Source organism: Heteronotia binoei, chromosome 14 (genome assembly GCF_032191835.1).
Source record: "Heteronotia binoei isolate CCM8104 ecotype False Entrance Well chromosome 14, APGP_CSIRO_Hbin_v1, whole genome shotgun sequence".
Classification (NCBI taxonomy): Eukaryota; Metazoa; Chordata; class Lepidosauria; order Squamata; family Gekkonidae; genus Heteronotia; species Heteronotia binoei.
This window is the reverse complement of record NC_083236.1, coordinates 45,145,143-45,161,075: the sequence shown is the minus strand read 5'-3', so window position 1 is coordinate 45,161,075 and position 15,933 is coordinate 45,145,143. Positions and strand designations below refer to the sequence as shown.

At 46.0% G+C, this 15,933-nt stretch overlaps 1 protein-coding gene across 2 annotated transcripts; it reads left to right on the top strand.

Moving 5' to 3' along the window:
- The first annotated feature begins 3,738 nt into the window (after positions 1–3,738).
- RRAD (RRAD, Ras related glycolysis inhibitor and calcium channel regulator) lies at positions 3,739–12,828 on the top strand. Of its 2 annotated transcripts, none has more exons than XM_060254260.1 (5): positions 3,739–3,853; positions 4,641–5,012; positions 7,088–7,161; positions 8,919–9,123; positions 11,919–12,828. In XM_060254260.1, the coding sequence occupies exons 2-5, from the start codon at positions 4,649–4,651 to the stop codon at positions 12,194–12,196; spliced, it is 921 nt and encodes a 306-aa protein (XP_060110243.1). In that variant the 5' UTR covers positions 3,739–3,853; positions 4,641–4,648; the 3' UTR covers positions 12,197–12,828. The 2 variants fall into 2 exon arrangements, with proteins under 2 accessions (XP_060110243.1, XP_060110242.1); XM_060254259.1 differs by having other exon boundaries at positions 3,849–3,857; positions 4,645–5,012.
- The last annotated feature ends 3,105 nt before the right edge of the window (positions 12,829–15,933 follow it).

The window sequence follows — 15,933 nt, the reverse complement described above, 5'->3', positions numbered from 1 at the left end:
TGAAGATGCATTGCAGAGCTTACCACAAAAAGAGAGGTTCCTAGAAGCCAGTTAGGGGATCTATTCTTGCAATATTAGGAAACTCTGCATTCAGACATGTCTGCAAGGAATACCATAAAGCAATAGAGAGGGGCTGTGGGTCAGTGATTGGCCTTGCATATAGGAAGTCACCAGTTCAGTCCCTGGTGCATGTAGTAAAAAGGTCTCAACAGCAAGGGTTAGCCTGCAGCGAGATGCTCCTGACACCCTGGAAAACTGCTGAGTAGATTTTACCAAGATAGAGGAGGCAGGTGTGTGTGTGTGTGTTAGATTTAGAGGCAGGTGAATCATCTTGGGTGATGCCAAGCTTAGGGTGCATCTCTCTAGGGCAAGATTCAGAAGCTGAATTAACAGCGAAGAGGATGCCAAAGATGCTTATCATGTGTATGAGTCTCTGTAGGGGGAGGGGGATTTAGTTTAGAGTTGACTCGTCACGTGCTCATCATGATTAAAGGTGGTCATGCCAAAGATTCTGTACCCAAGCAATCCAGACTCTGGTTAGGTTCTGACTGCTGCAGCCACTGCGAATCACCCCAATTAAACAACCTTGAATTTCCTTTTTTTTTTTAAAAAATGTTTTTGTTAATTAAGGAGAAGAGCTACAAGCTAAGCCGGGTGCTGGAGCCTCCGCCTCCATAGTTCATGAGATTTTAGTCTAACAGCTACTTTTCAGTATCGTCCAGAAAAAAAAATCTGAGATTTTCCAGAAGTTGCATTCTGCATCCAACATTCACTCTTTTATATACTCCTGCCGAATCATAGCATATATGTACAGCACTGTTTATAGAAGCTATTGTTAAGTATAAGGGTCAGTGAGCTAAACAACATCGTTCCAATTCATACTGAAAACTAACTCTTGGGGATACTTCTGGGTGACTTCAGAGGCTGCATTCCACAACGCCCACAATGCAACTGTTGGCCACACTGTTTCCTTGACCAGCCGCATGCAGCACAGACATCTTACGATGCTAAACAGAACTTGTTTCGTTCCATTTATTTACACGTATCCAGGGATGAATACACTCAGATACCACAATGATGAGAGTGATTATGGAGGCAGATTACAAAGCAAATTTCTGGGAGCCCAGACTCTTAGCACAACTTCACACTTATATTTAGTGTCTTGCGTTAGCAAAGCTATTACCATAAAGAGACCATTAACAGGAAGGTTCCTATATCAACCAACGTTGATATAGGAATCTTTGTTTTTTTCCAATGAGAGAAGGAGACACTGAGCCAGTATGGATTTTTGTTGCCCATCTAGTTTTAGAAAGGGTAGCAGATAGACAATGTACATAGTATATTGTTTTGGGAATAACCTCCTTTGGTAAAAACAGCTCTGCAGGCTTTTGAGTTACATGAAGAGGATCTTTCAGGTACAATGGAGAGGCATCTGTTACTCAGATGCAGACATGGGGACACACTAGGATTGCCAGGTCCTTCCAGGACCCTGGTAGGGGATGGGAGCACACTGATTCTTTAACATGCTGGGAAAGGGCCTGGTAGGCCACTGACCTGGAGGGCCCGGAGAAAGCTGAGGTCTGCACCTGTTGTCATGGTGACTGAGCCTGCCTAGCTTTCAGGCAGGTTGCCCCTGAAGTGCTGCCAACAAGACAGGGGCAACTGGGCTCACTTGCTCCAGGGCAGTTTTATTTTATTTACTTTATATTATAGATACAGTCTGCCTTTTTCATTGAGACTTTAAGCAAATTTCACAATTTCAATCAGTGCAATCGCTCCTGACAAACATTTATTTTAAAAATTACTGTAACACCTCACTTGTTTGTACCTCTCCTTGGTCAAGAGTACATAAGAGGGAGCATTAAACGTGGGATGGGGAATTGAGAGCGGAAATCCTGATTCCAAGCTCTGCCAGACTGAACGCAGGTTCTTGGCCAAATCTCTAGTTTCAGCCTCAGCTGAGTGGTTCACAGTGCAAGTAACCCATCAGCTACAGCAACCCTCCAGTCAGGATGGTGTAGTACTTAGAGTGCCAGACTAAGATCTGGGAATCCTGGGTTTGAATCCCCATTCCGCCATGGAAGGTTGCTGGGTGACCTGGGCCACTCGCACATGCTCAGTCTTTACCTACCTCACAGGGCAGTTGTTGTGAGGATCAAGTGAAGGAGGACAGAATTATGCAAATTGCTCTGGGAATCCCAGTGGTGAGAAGTGGGATATAAATAAAGCTGTTTAAAGGACTGCTATGAGGATCAATGTGGAAATGATGCAACTGTGGCTCATGTCCTCCAGTTAGTCAATTGCAAGGAAAAGCCATTCTGCACATGTTCCAAGGCACCCTCATCTTGATGAGAAGCTTCAGTAGCAAGGCTGTAACTTATACTATTCTGGGTGTTTGTATGCTTAAAATCCCTCCCTTGTCTTTTTGTAGAATCTGAGGACATCTACTGTGTCATCCAATGCAGAATTACTCTATTTAAGTTATACCCCACCTTTCTCCCCAGCGGGGACCAAAAATGGCTTACATCATTCTCATTTCCTCCATTTCATTTTCATAACAACCCTGTGAGGTAGCTCAGGCTGAGAGGGTGTGACTGACTCCAAGTCACCCAGCCAGTTTCCATAGCAGAGTAAGGATTCCAACCTGGGTCTCCCAGATGAGATCCTAGTCTGCCACTTGAACCCATGGCATCACATTGTCTTTTAAGGCAGCAATGGGTTTAGGCTTGAATGACTGCATAAGTTGTTGAAAGAAAATGTGATGGGGATGAGCCTGGTTTAAAAATATTCCGCACAGCAACCTCTCCCATAAGTGATCAAATGAAAGAAGAGCTGTATTTGCAGGTGGATTTTTATTTTTCTAGTTTTCTACTATTTTATTTTGGGTATGTACACACGCACCTGCAAGTCATGACCTCTGGTGACTGATCCCTATTGGGGGCCTGGAGGATATTCAGAGAGATGGGTGAATTAAGCCTGCCTCGGCCTCCCGCTCCTGGTATTCCGAGGGTTTCCCATCCAAGTACTTGCCAAAGTGGACCCTGCTTAGCTTCCAAGGTCTAATGAGATCGGGCTTGCCTGAGTTATCCAAGTCAGAGCTAATTTTATATTATTTTCGATGGCTTCACTTTTGCAACTTTCCAGATAGGAAGAAAATCTGCAGTTTGTATCACACACACAAACAGGCATCAGGCACGCTCTGATTTTGGTCCAGGACCAGGGAGTCATCATTTCCCAATGTCTTCCAAGGGCACAATCGAACAAAGGTTCCTAGGAGAAGAAATCTGGCTGGAGTCGGAGGTTACCCTGCGGCCTCCCGTCGCAAAAGCATCACTTTCCTATTGTGAACCCGGGAGCCCCTTCTGCTCCTTCTGCAGCTCAGCAATCGCAGAACCCTGTGATCCCGAATCTTCTTGGTGACAGCGGGGCTTTCCCTACTACACACGTGACTACTGCCCTGGTTTTTTTAAAAATAGCCGGGAAGCTCCCACTACGGTGGGTTTTCCGCAGCAAAGATTCTGACTAATCCGCCTCCCGTCTGGCACCTCTCCTTCCTCCCCCCTCCCTTCTTCCAGGCAGGGGTTGGGGCGAGGAGGGAGGGGGGACGAGAGGAGGGCCGCGTTGGAATTCTAATTCGGAACCTGGTTGGACAGCGGCTCATCCTGACGTCACAATGCGAGGAGGAGCCCGGCGGGCAGGAGCGGGATAAATGGAGAGGAGACGCGGCGGAGAGAGCATACAATTCCGGGAGCTTTTCGAGGAAGCGCCGGATTAGGAGCGAAGGGATCTCGTGCCAGTGCTTGGCGGACGTGCGGCTTCTTCTGTCCCAGTTCCTCCCAGAAGCCTTCCCGAGGTAAGTCGGCTCTTGAATGCATGCGGTGTTTTGGATCCCGGCAGCGGATCTAGGCAAACCTTGACACGCGAGTTGCCGTTAAGTTGGGTGCAAGAGAGAAAGTCTCGGTTGCGTTGTGCCGCTCGAAGTTGGGAAGAGTCGGGGTGGTGGTGGTGGTAACGGGATTCGTTCTTCTGCTCCGATTTCTTGTCACAGGGCTGTGTGCTCAGTCTGGGGGCATCTTCAGGATGCTTGAAAGAAATACAAGACGCTTGAAAGAATTTTTTTAAAGTATCGAGGGAGGCTTGAAAAGGGTGCATTTCTGCTCCGGCTCTACTGTTGCTGTTCGGATTTGCATTCGCAAATGAGCTGAATAAAAGGAGCGTTGCATGCCTGTATGTGTACATTCGAAAACGCTGTTCTGTATTCCTGGTGAAATATTGTGGATACTTGCACTAGGATGGATTTGCACCAAAAGAGGCTTCTCTTCTGTTGCATGCTCTTGCCCGCTTTGCAAGTTTCCAGCCAGGGTAGGAACCCCTTGCCTTTTGTTTTCTGCATCCAATCGTTTTGCACCAAAGCCTTTGCCAATAGTGTGTCGGCAGCTTTGGGGCAAACTGTCCCTGAAAGGAGATGTTGCTACTTGCACAGCCCCCGTCTTTCTGCACTGGAAACATCCACTGAGTTCAGCAAAGCGATTCCCGCTCTCTCTCACACCTAGAGCAGGGATGCGTGGGGGACTGTGGATCAGGCAGCGAAAGCATGGTGCTTTGTTTGGAACAAGCTAATGCTCCTTTGTCTGTGCCAGGTAGAGCCATGACCCTGAACCGAGGCGACAAGCTGCGATACCTGGACAAGCGGCGGGGCAGCATGCCTTTTGCCGTCCACCAGCAGCACCTGCACCGGCGAAGCATGCCCGTGGACGAGCGGGAGTTGCAAGCCTCCCTGCCCCAAGCCCAGCTCTCGCACCTGGTGCGCTGCACCTCCTACAACCCCTCCGAAGAGGCGCATCATCAGCAAGGCTGGACGTCGGACTCCTCAGACTCCGTCATCTCCTCCGGCAGCGACTCAGACAACAACCTCTACAAAGTCATCTTGCTGGGCGAGCATGGAGTGGGCAAGACCAGCCTGGCCCGGATCTTTGGGGGAGTGGAAGACTGCCCGGATGCTGAAGAAGCAGGTGAGTGAGGAAAGAGACCGGGGGATCTGCATTCAGGTGCACCAAGGGTGCATGTTGTGCCCAGGGAAACATTTTTTCCCAGCTTTGTTTGCATCATGTTTTTCTCCCCAGTGGGGACCCGAAGTGACTTGCATCCTTTCCTCCATTTTATCCTCACGACAGCCCTGTGAGGTAGGCTAGGCTGAGAACATGGGAGCTTCCATAACGCAGTGGAGATTTGAAGCTGGGTCTCCCCAGCTCCTATTTCAACCCTCTAACCCCTACAGCAGGCTTTGATTGCCAGATGATGTCGCAATACAGGGCTGGTCTGGGGCAGGAAATTTTGGAGGGGTGGGCTCCTCCAGTTTGACATGCGCACCCCCAAAATTCTTTTGCAGAACTGCGAGCAATGTTGAAGCACAGCTTTGTAGCAGAGCACAGGGGATGCTGCGTCCCATGTTGTGCATTGGACCTCTTGATGTGGCATTATATCCCCCTGTAGAGCTCTATCCTGCCCTACCCTTGAGAAGCCAGACTTCTAATATAAAATCCATAAACACAATGTTTAAATTGAAACCATAGAGATGGGATGTTCCCTTGAGGCACAAAGTCATATATGTGTGTGTTGATAGGACATAAAACATGAGTGACGCCCCAGATTCTGGCTGAGAATCTGGTCATGTGTTATGATTAACAGCAATAGTCAGACTTTGGTATAAAGCAATTCTTTATATCCTAAGGAGAAGAGAGCTTTTGAACAGTGTTGATTTTACAAAACACAAAATGTGCAGTCTCTTCATTGGAAGTAATTCTGTTTTTAAAAGCTCAGTAAGCAGATTTTGAAGTCCTGTCTGTAGCCGCTAAATTAGAAATGCAATTCTATGTAGTTACTCTGCTTTAAGTCCAGCCTTGCATGGTTTCTTTTAGGAGTTACTGAAAATATAATTACCCTTCAATTTTTGTTGTTCTTGTAGCTTAAAATGGTTATAAATATGACTTTAGAAGTTTGGAGAGTCTTTTGATTAGTTGATAAAAACAGCTGGAACATTCCCGTACTACATTTTTTCTTGTTAGAATTGCACCTCATGAATATAGCCAACCCAGTCTACACTTAGCTTGAACAAAAAAAAATGGAGTGAGAGAAGTTCTGGATTTTATTGGCTGCCTCAGAGTACAAGAAGCAAGCCAGTGATATTTTTACATCTCCCATGCTGTTTTTGGCCTTTGTAAAATAACATTTTTTTTTAAAAACAAGCACTTTTAATAAAAACAAATGCTTCTTAAAATCATGGTTCAAAGTACCTCTTTGCTGTGCCTCTGTCTATCAGCTGCTGTACTACAGAATTTTGGAAGGGAGATAATTTGGGCTTAACAAGTAAAGTTATGGTGCTAAACAGGGTTACTTTGAAGTGAGTCCCATTAATATATTTTTATCAAATGGGATTCATATCTAAAGAAGGGGGAGGTGTGCCTTTAATGGACACGGAGCACTAGGTGAGGGGGATGAAGCTCTATTGCCAGCACATTGCCATGTTGTTGTATCCTGTAACTTTTAGACACAGCTTTTTTTCCCCCCTGGAAAAAGAGGTGCCAGAACTCTCAAGAGGGTAATGAAGGAGAAACACATGGGTGCCCCTCAAGAACTTTTAAACATTTGTTTTGATAATTTTGCTTCCACAAAGAGGTTCTGGAACGCCATTCTACTATGTTCCCCTAGGGGGAAAAAAGCCCTGCTTTTAGCATTTTTCTCCTAGCCTGGTTCATTTCTGGTGTTGGAGCTGGTCTGGGAGAAAAACCCTGAAAGAGTGGAGAAAGAGAAGAAGAGTTCCTCTTCTCTCCCTCTCCATGTTCTCCTCACAACAATCCTTTGAGGAAGGCTACCATGTGAGGCAATGGTCCACCTGTGAGTTTCATAGCCAGGCAGGGACATGAATTTGCTTTCCCCTGACCCCAGCACCTCATTGGCTGGCATGGCCAAGCAGTTTGTGCATATGGCTCACTCCATATTGCCAGTTTTTATATATACAAGCAATGACAATAGAAAATATAAGGGTTTTTTCCCATTCCTAAAATCCTTTTTAAAATTTATCTTATAGGCAATACATATGACAGGGCTATTGTTGTTGATGATGAAGAAGCGTCTCTCGTGGTGTTCGACATATGGGAACAGGTAAATATCTTGGCTGCTTTTGATTATTGTTGTCTGTATTGTCTCATCCTTTCCTCGGTCCTTCCATTCAGTGGCATCGGGGCTTTGTACTCTCATCCTGAATGGAGTTACACCCTTCTAAATCCATGGCTGGGTTATCATGCTTCCTGAGATAAGCCCCGACTGGGAGAAAAGTGCGATAGAAATGAAAGAAGATGAGTACTGTGTGAATTTTAGTAATGTGCAAGAATTAGTTTTGTAAAACGGTTAAGCCAAGCTCTATGGATGTAAGGAGATTTATTCTCCGTTTGAAGAAGAGTGGACTTGTACCCTGCCCTTCACTTGGAGTCTCAGAGTGGTTTATGATCTCCTTCCCTTCCTCTCCCCACAACAGAGAGCTCTTTTGAGAACTGCTCATGAGAGAACAGCTCTGAGAGAACTGTGGCTGACCCAAGGTCACCCAGCTGGCTGCATGTAGAGGAGGAGTGGGGAATCAAACCCAGTTCTTCTGATTTGAGTCCGCTGCTCTTAATCACTACATCAAACTGAATGAAGACACAGGGGTAATGTCTAGGCATCCTTGGTGCAGCATTGTGACATGCACTGCCCCCCCTCCCCCCGATGGTGGGTACAGCTTTAGCCAGCTCAAGCCTTCAGATCTAGATGAGGCAGTATTCAATAATGTGGATGCAGTTTGTCATTCCACTATAGTGATCATTTGCCACCAGATTGTCTTGTCCACACAGGAACATCCAGATGCCAACAGCAGCTTTAGGACAGTGATAACACCATCATCAGTGATGCATGGGCCCTTTTACACATGCCAAATGATGCACAAGACAGTCCCCTTTCAGTTCGCTATAATGTTTGTTTGCAGGCAGATTTTGCAGTTGCAAAGCACGCTGAAAGTGGAAAGTGCATTATTCGCCATGTGTGAATGCACCCTTTCAGCCTGCTCAAATTTGCTGGGCATTGGAGAATTCTGATACTGTTTTGATGGACACCAGCTAGTCAGGGTGGCGAGCCAGCATTGCTGGGTGACCTTGGCCCAGTCACAATTCTCTTAGAACTCTCTCAGCCTCACCTATCTCACAAAATGCCTTTTGTGGGGAGGCGAAGGGAATGTAATTGTACACCACTTTGAGACTACTTAAGGTAGAGAAAAGCAGGCTGTGGAAACCTCTTCTTCATGGTTCATATAGTTGTCAGTGTTCCGACAGATTCAGGTGGGCAGCTGTGTTGGTCTGAAGCAATAGAACAAAGTTTGAATTCAGTGGTACCTTCAAGACAAAGTTTAATCCAGTGTATAAGCTTTTGGGTGTATGCACGCTTTATCAGATGTGATGAAGTGTGCATGCACATGGAAGCTTATACCCAGAATTAATTTTGTTGGTTTGAAAGGTGCCACTGGACTTGGACTTTGTTATGTGGTCAGGCAGTCACTCTCACCGTAGTTAGTTAGTTAAACTTCGGTTTCATGCCACGTCTGAACCAAGCCTGTAGCTCTCCCTCTTGTGTTCGCTTCAGCTTGGAGAGGATACATCTGTAGCTACAAAAGATAGATTTATGCAAATAACATAGCATTTTAAAAACCGTGTTTAGGGTGTCTCTGATGCAGGTCTAGAGGCCTACCTTGAGAAATTAAGTCTACTTTGGGATGACCAACATATTCCTTGCCAAGGGTCGAACTCCTAAAGTAGTTCCTAAGTCCAGGATGCTTAATCTAGGGTGGCTATGTGCTTTAGCACCAATGTCATTATTTCTGTTCTTACCTTTAGGATGACAGCCAATGGCTTCAGAACCACTGCATGAAAATGGGGGACGCGTACATTATCGTGTACTCTGTGACGGACAAAGTCAGCTTTGAGAAGGCCTCGGAGCTGAGAATTCAGCTGCGAAGAGCAAGGCAAACAGAAGACATTCCTATCATTCTCGTTGGAAACAAGAGCGACCTGGTCCGATCGCGGGAAGTCTCTGTAGACGGTAAGAGGCTTGGCCCTAATATATTTTCAGGTGTTGAGTGGATAAGAACCCAATGGGGCTCTGTTGAATTGACACAGGACAAGATCTCCCAAGTGCACACTTGGGTCGTTTTCGCACTCACCTTCCGCCGGCGCGGAAGCTTCACCCTCTTCACCGCGCAGGATCTGCGCGGATTTCGCACTAAACGCTGTGGAGCAGCCAGAAAAGCCGGAAGCTCCCGGTGCAAAAGCCGCTCAAACTGAAACCGCCAAAAAGCAGTTTGGCGTTTGCGCGGCTTTTGCAACGGGAGCTTCCGGCTTTTCTGGCTGCTCCACAGTGTTTAGTGCGATCTGCGCGGTGAAGAGGGGGGTCACGCCGGCGGAAGGTGAGTGTGAAAACGACCTTGGAATTGGTTCAGATTTGCATGTTGATCAACTGACTTCCATAGGAGGCTGTGGTTCACTGGTAGAGGACATTGTTTGCATGCATAAGGTCCTAAGTTCTGATTCTGGCAGCTCCATAGATCATAGAATTGGAAGAGAGCTCCAGGGTCATCTAGTCCAACTCTTGGGTTAGAGATGCTAGGAAGGACCTTTCTCTGCCCAAGACTCCTGATTGGGCAATGTAGAGCTAGATGAACCAATGGATTTTTGATGTGGTCTTATGATCGCAACATCCAGAAATGGTTTGTGTGTAAATGTGGGGACTATTGTAGATCTTGCCAGAACTTCTGTATGTTTTTAAATGCTGGGCTTTTCAATAGAGTTGATTCAGTGATATGCTGTTTTGTCTGAACCAGCCTTTTGTCCTCAAAAGGAGAAGCCGAGAAGCCTCCGTTGTGTAGATCAAACCAGTCCTATTTGACTGTTTTAATCTCTAGCAAAACACACTATAACTTGAACCTCTACAGCAGATAGTCCTCTGTCCTTGTGGACCTGTCCCCCAGCCCACCCATCATCTGAAAAACCTTTGGGGAGGTTATGTGCAAGAAGGCATTGACATTCCATTGGTCCAGCCTTTCTTTGCTGCTGTAGAATTGATTGGCAGCTCAGGAGTTAGCTAGAGTGGCTCAGAAAAGGGACTTAAAGAGAGAAAGGCACGTGACGTCTTTTCCTAAAGAAGGGAACCAAGTGGAAGGTGCAGAGAATTGCCCATGGGAATGGGCAACATTTCCTACTGGATAGAGTAAACAGCAATGCAAAGAGAGTCATTGACCTTGAGGATATGAAACTGCTTTAGCAGTGGCACACCTAACTGGCAAAAGCTTTCCCGGGTTTCAGGCAGGGGGGATTTATTTTTCTCCTTCTATACTAATAAGACCTTTTCAGTGTTCTTGAGCAATACCTTCTAGACAGATAAAAGGAAGTCCTGTTTCACTTAGAGGTTGACTTGCAAACTTCGTTGCCACGGGGTGTGATTACGACCTCCAGATTAGTTAGCTTTAAAGGGAAATGGACAAATTCACAAAGGATAATTAAGAGGTAGAATGGTTATCGTCGGATCTCAGAAGCTTAGCTAAGGATAGGAGCCCACCAAGGAAGACTTTGCAGAGGAAGGCAATAGCAAACCATCTGTTTAATCACTTGCCTTGAAAACCTTATGGGATCGCCATAAATTGATTGCAACTTGATGGCACTTTAAACACACACACATACTCACTCACACACTAGCCCTGATGATTAAAGTGAACTTCATTTTCTGAGGCAATAACCACCCTCTGAATCCTAATGCTGAGAAGCAACTAGAACTTCAGCCTCTGTGCCCCGCCTATAGGCCTCTCAGAGGCTTCTAATTGGGTACTGTGTGAAACAGGATGCTGGACTAGATAGACGATTGGTCTCAGTCTCATCTTGTACAGTTTTTTCTTATGTTAAGATTGGTCTTTCCCAACACTTAACGATCCTTTCACCTGGAGAGGCCAGGGACTGAGCTTCTTACCTTTTGCATGCAAAGTTCACTGGTTCTCTATCACTGTCAAACATTGTCCATCATTGAACCACAGCCCTTTATATGTTTCAACAACTTCTTGAGCCATGCAGATACATTCCCTAGTATCTTGGAAAGTAAAAGGGAGACACAGTTGGCCGTAATGGAGGTACATACATGCATTCTGTCACCTCTAGCTAGTGTGTTGTGTAGCTTTTCAAAAGCCTTCTCAACTACATTAGACAGTAGGGGGAGATATGTTTATACCAAGAGGGAAATGGATTGGATCCTAGCAACCTTTCCACTGATGACAGAAAGAGGAGGGACCCACTTTGATGGCTGAAAAAGTTATGCCAGGGACTGTGGGACCCAAATGGACAAAGCCCCCACAATATGGGGATTCCAGTGGGGAAGGAACAGGGCAACAGAGGAGGAAAGAAGAAGACTGCAGATTTATACCCTGCCCTTCTCTCTGAATCAGAGACTCAAAGCGGCTTACAATCTCCTATATCTTTTTCCCCCCACAACAGACACTCTGTGAGGTGCGTGGGGCTAAGAGGGCTCTCACAGCAGCTGCCCTTTCAAGGACAACTCCTGCGATAGCTATGGCTGACCCAAGGCCATTCCAGCAGCTGCAAGTGGAGGAGTGAGGAATCAAACCCGGTTCTCCCATTTAAGAGTCCACATACTTAACCACTTCACAAAATTGGCTGTCCACCAAACTGGCTCTCCCAAGATGGTGGGATCTCAGCTGATGCCTCCTTCAATATTCCACACAACTCATAGAAATAGATAATAGTTTCTGTCCATAGACAAAAGCTGTATTTTGAATGACATCCCCATTTTTGTTTTAGCTTAAGTAACTCTGTGTCTTTCCTCCCACTTTTCAGAAGGACGAGCCTGCGCAGTGGTGTTTGACTGCAAGTTTATTGAGACTTCTGCCGCCCTGCATCATAACGTGAAGGACCTGTTCGAGGGGATTGTCCGGCAGATTCGGCTACGCAAAGACAGCAAAGAGGACAACGCCAGGCGAATGGCCAGCACCAAGAGGAGAGAGAGCATCAGCAAGAAAGCCAAGAGGTTCCTCGGCCGGATCGTGGCCAAGAACAACAAGAAGATGGCATTCAAGGCCAAGTCCAAATCTTGCCATGACTTGTCAGTGCTTTAATGGGCACTTCCGGGTGACCCAGATGCTGTGTGTACGTGTGTGCGTGTACATGTGTGGGATTGTGAACATGTCTTTGTAAAAGGGTGAAAACAGGATTATGGACATGAGCCACACGGTGGGAGAAAAAAATGTTCTCCTTCATGCCTTAAGGCTCCTAAGCAAGACTTCGGAAGAAGACGACCGTGTGTTCATTGGCCAATGGTTTTTTAAGCTTCCGTGTGTGTGTGCGTGCGAGGAACTGAACAGAATTTTCCAATGCTGAGGCTTGGTATGCCTGCATCTTCACTGTGTCTCCGTGCTAGCCGTCCTGTGGATATCAGGGATGCAAAGACCTGAAGGGATGGTGGACCCGACCAGCATCATTGCGTTTCCTTTGCAGAGCAAGACTTGAATCAATGTACGCAGGCTCGTACACTCTTCTTCTTCTTCGATATATTAGAAAGCCGTGATCTTTTTTTAAATTAAAAAAAATCCTAAATGTGGGCTGGATCAGACCATTCTAAGTGCATTCAGGACAGGAGAAAGCAAAATGTAGACGAAATATAATTTTTTTGAAATTAATTTGCACTTTCATTAAGTGTTTAATTTGTAATTTGTTTACATGCCGATTTTATAATAAAGTATTTCTGGTTTATGGTAAGTTGTTTTCTTTCCCTTTCTTATAGGACAGGCAATATATATTCCCAAAATGCCTTGTTTTAGTAGACAGAGTGGTGTATAGATCAAGCTTTTACTTAGCCTGGAAAGGCAGATGAGAGTTCTGTTTCTTAGAAACAAGTGTAATGTTCAGAATCAACGATGTTTTTGAAAATGAAAAGCAGCCCCTGGAGGCTGCAGTTTCTAAGCAGAAGAGCAGCTTGAATGGATCCCTTTCCCTGCAGATCATCTTTCCTCTTAAAATTTCCTGTCACAGTTTTTCTCTTGTGAAATTCTAGATATATATTCTGTGTTTGTAGCAATCATTAGAAACCTTAAAGTGGGATGGTGGGCAATGTTCCCTCTAAGCTGCAGAGTCTTGTGAGCAAGAACACTACTTTGTGAGCTCCTGGCATTAAAGTTATGAGCTCCTGCATCATTGAGTGTGCTCTGGGGCCATCCTTCCTGAGCGAAGACAAAAATGTGTGAGCTGGAGGCTAACAATCTGTGAGCTAGCTCACGCTAACTGAGCTTAGAGGGAACACTGGTAGTGGGTTGAACATGAAATCATTGGGTATGGAAAGAGTTACATACTTTTTTTTAGTTATCAAACTTTTTGAAGAAAATTAAAGTGTGTGTGTGCACCTGGAGGTAACTGTGGCCTCTTGACTGACCCTTACTGGGGGCATGGAGAATATTTAGAGAGGTGACTGAATATAACCTGCCCTTGCTTCCCAGTTCTGATATTCCAAGGAGGTCTCCCATCCAAGTACTTGCTACAGTCAACCCTGCTTAGCTTCCAAGAACTGATGAGATCCAGGTCAGGACTTTGGTTTTCAAACTTGTAGCATCTCCAGACTGCTTTCCAGTATGCTGCTCACAGTTTGCTACATGTCTGTAACTCCTCATTTGCCCCAGGGTCTCTTGATCTACCCAAATTCATCCATTCTTGATGTAAATATTGATAGAGGGAGTTTCTTTGCTTCACCTTTGAGCCCAAAGGCACACACCACTCTTTGCACCCGCAAAATAAATACCATGAAAACGTCAGTTACCAATATTAAAATATTTCTGTCCTACCAATAGAAGGGCAGAAAGCAGTTCTAAAACAATCACTGAGCAACCTTTTAAAAAACCCATAAAGCACCTCTCAGGACACAAGACCTCTGCAAAAAGATGGGAGAAAGTAAAGGTAAAGGTAGTCCTCTGTATAAGTACCTGTTTCCGACTCTGGGGTGACGTTGCATCGTGTTTTCACGGCAGACTTTTTATCAGGTGGTTTGCCATTGCCTTCCCCAGTCATCATCTACACTTTCCCCCCCAGCAAGCTGGGTACTCATTTCACCGACCTCAGAAGGATGGAGGGCTGAGTCAACCTGGAGCCAGCTACCTGAAACCAGCTTCTGCCAGGATTGAGCTCAGGTTGTGAGCAGAGAGTTTGGACTGCTTGAAAAAGATGGAACCCTTTAGTTAAAAATCTGTGTCAAAATAAATGTTGGACCTGGCACCTAAAAAACAGTAATGAAGGTGCCAGGTGAGCTCCAAGGGAGAGGCCATCCCAAAAGCCTGGTTGAAAAGGTGTGTCTGCAGTTGCCGCTTGCTTCACTTCAGCAGGTGAGGATGCTTAGGGGGTTCTCTATCTGCATATATGGCAGGACTTTCGTCACAAACAATGGAAAAACTTATTTATATATATTTGGTATTTATAGTCTGCCATTCTCACAGGGATTCCATGAGGGTTACACCTAGTAAGCAGTGTTCCCTCTAAGCTGAGTTAGTGTGAGCTAGCTCAGTTTTTTAGCTGGCTTACACATTTTTGTCCCGGCTCAGGAAGGATGGCCGCAGAGCAAACTGATTTATGCAGTAATATCGCTCGCTCGCAACTTTAATGCCAGTAGCTCACAAGGTGGAAATTTTGCTCACAAGACTCCACAGTTTAGAGGGAGCACTGCTAGTGAGCCAATACAATCTGGAAGAGTTTGGAAGCCCCCAGAAAGAACTAAAGCATAGCATAACTATTAGCATGGCATATCCAGTGGTACAGAGATTACATAATGGGATGCTACTATGATAAGCTATGTGCAGCAGCAGCAGCAGAAGATATTGGATTTATATCCCGCCCTCCACTCCGAAGAGCCTCAGAGCAGCTCACAATCGCCTTTACTTTCCTCCCCCACAACAGACACCCTGTGAGGTGGGTGGGGCTGGAGAGGGCTCTCACAGCAGCTGCCCTTTCAAGGACAACCTCTGCCAGAGCTATGGTGGACCCAAGGCCATGCTAGCAGGTGCAAGTGGAGGAGTGGGGAATCAAACCCGGTTCTCCCAGATAAGAGTCCGCACACTTAACCACTACACCAAACTGGCTCTCCATAGCAGCATAGACCCCAGAATCTAAATTTGTGAATCAATTTGTGCAGTGCAACCCTGTTAACTGTGCAGAGAAGAGCTCCCTCGAATAGTTCAGGTTTGCATGCTTTGCCAGGAGGGAGGGAGCTTTCCTGACCTTCTCGGACAGACAGGTGATCTTGGTTGTCCCTTTGAAACCACCTAGGACAAGCTCCTCCTTGCTTTTGTTTTCCTCCTTTCCAGAACTCTTAGGGTCAGCTGCACTCACTTGCAGGAGGTGCAAGCGAAGGGTGCCTCAAGAACAGCCACCGTGCCAATTTAATTAAACAGAAGGTCTGAAAGAGTGTCGTAGGCAGGGCTCTTTTTTGGTAGAAAAAGTCCAGCAGGAACTCATTTGCATATTAGGCCACACACCTTGACAGCACCATTTTTCAGGCATCAGCAGGGGCTCAGTTGCATATTAGGCCACACACCCTGACACCAAGTTGGCCAGAGCTGCTTTCCTGTGTGTTCTCACTCAAAAAAAGCCCTGGTTGTAGGGAGCTTCTGTTCAGTTGGTGGAGAACTGAACAGAAGCCATCCTCAGTCAATCGGTCTCTTCGTGTGCTGCTGTCAGAGATTCACTATTAGGTGACATGCGTGATGCAAGACCTGGATGCCCTGTCGTGTATCTCAGCAGGAGTAGTAAACAGTTTCTTGGCTGTCATCCGGGCTTCTTTCCGGTAAGCGTTTGGAACAAGTTTTGCACAACTGAT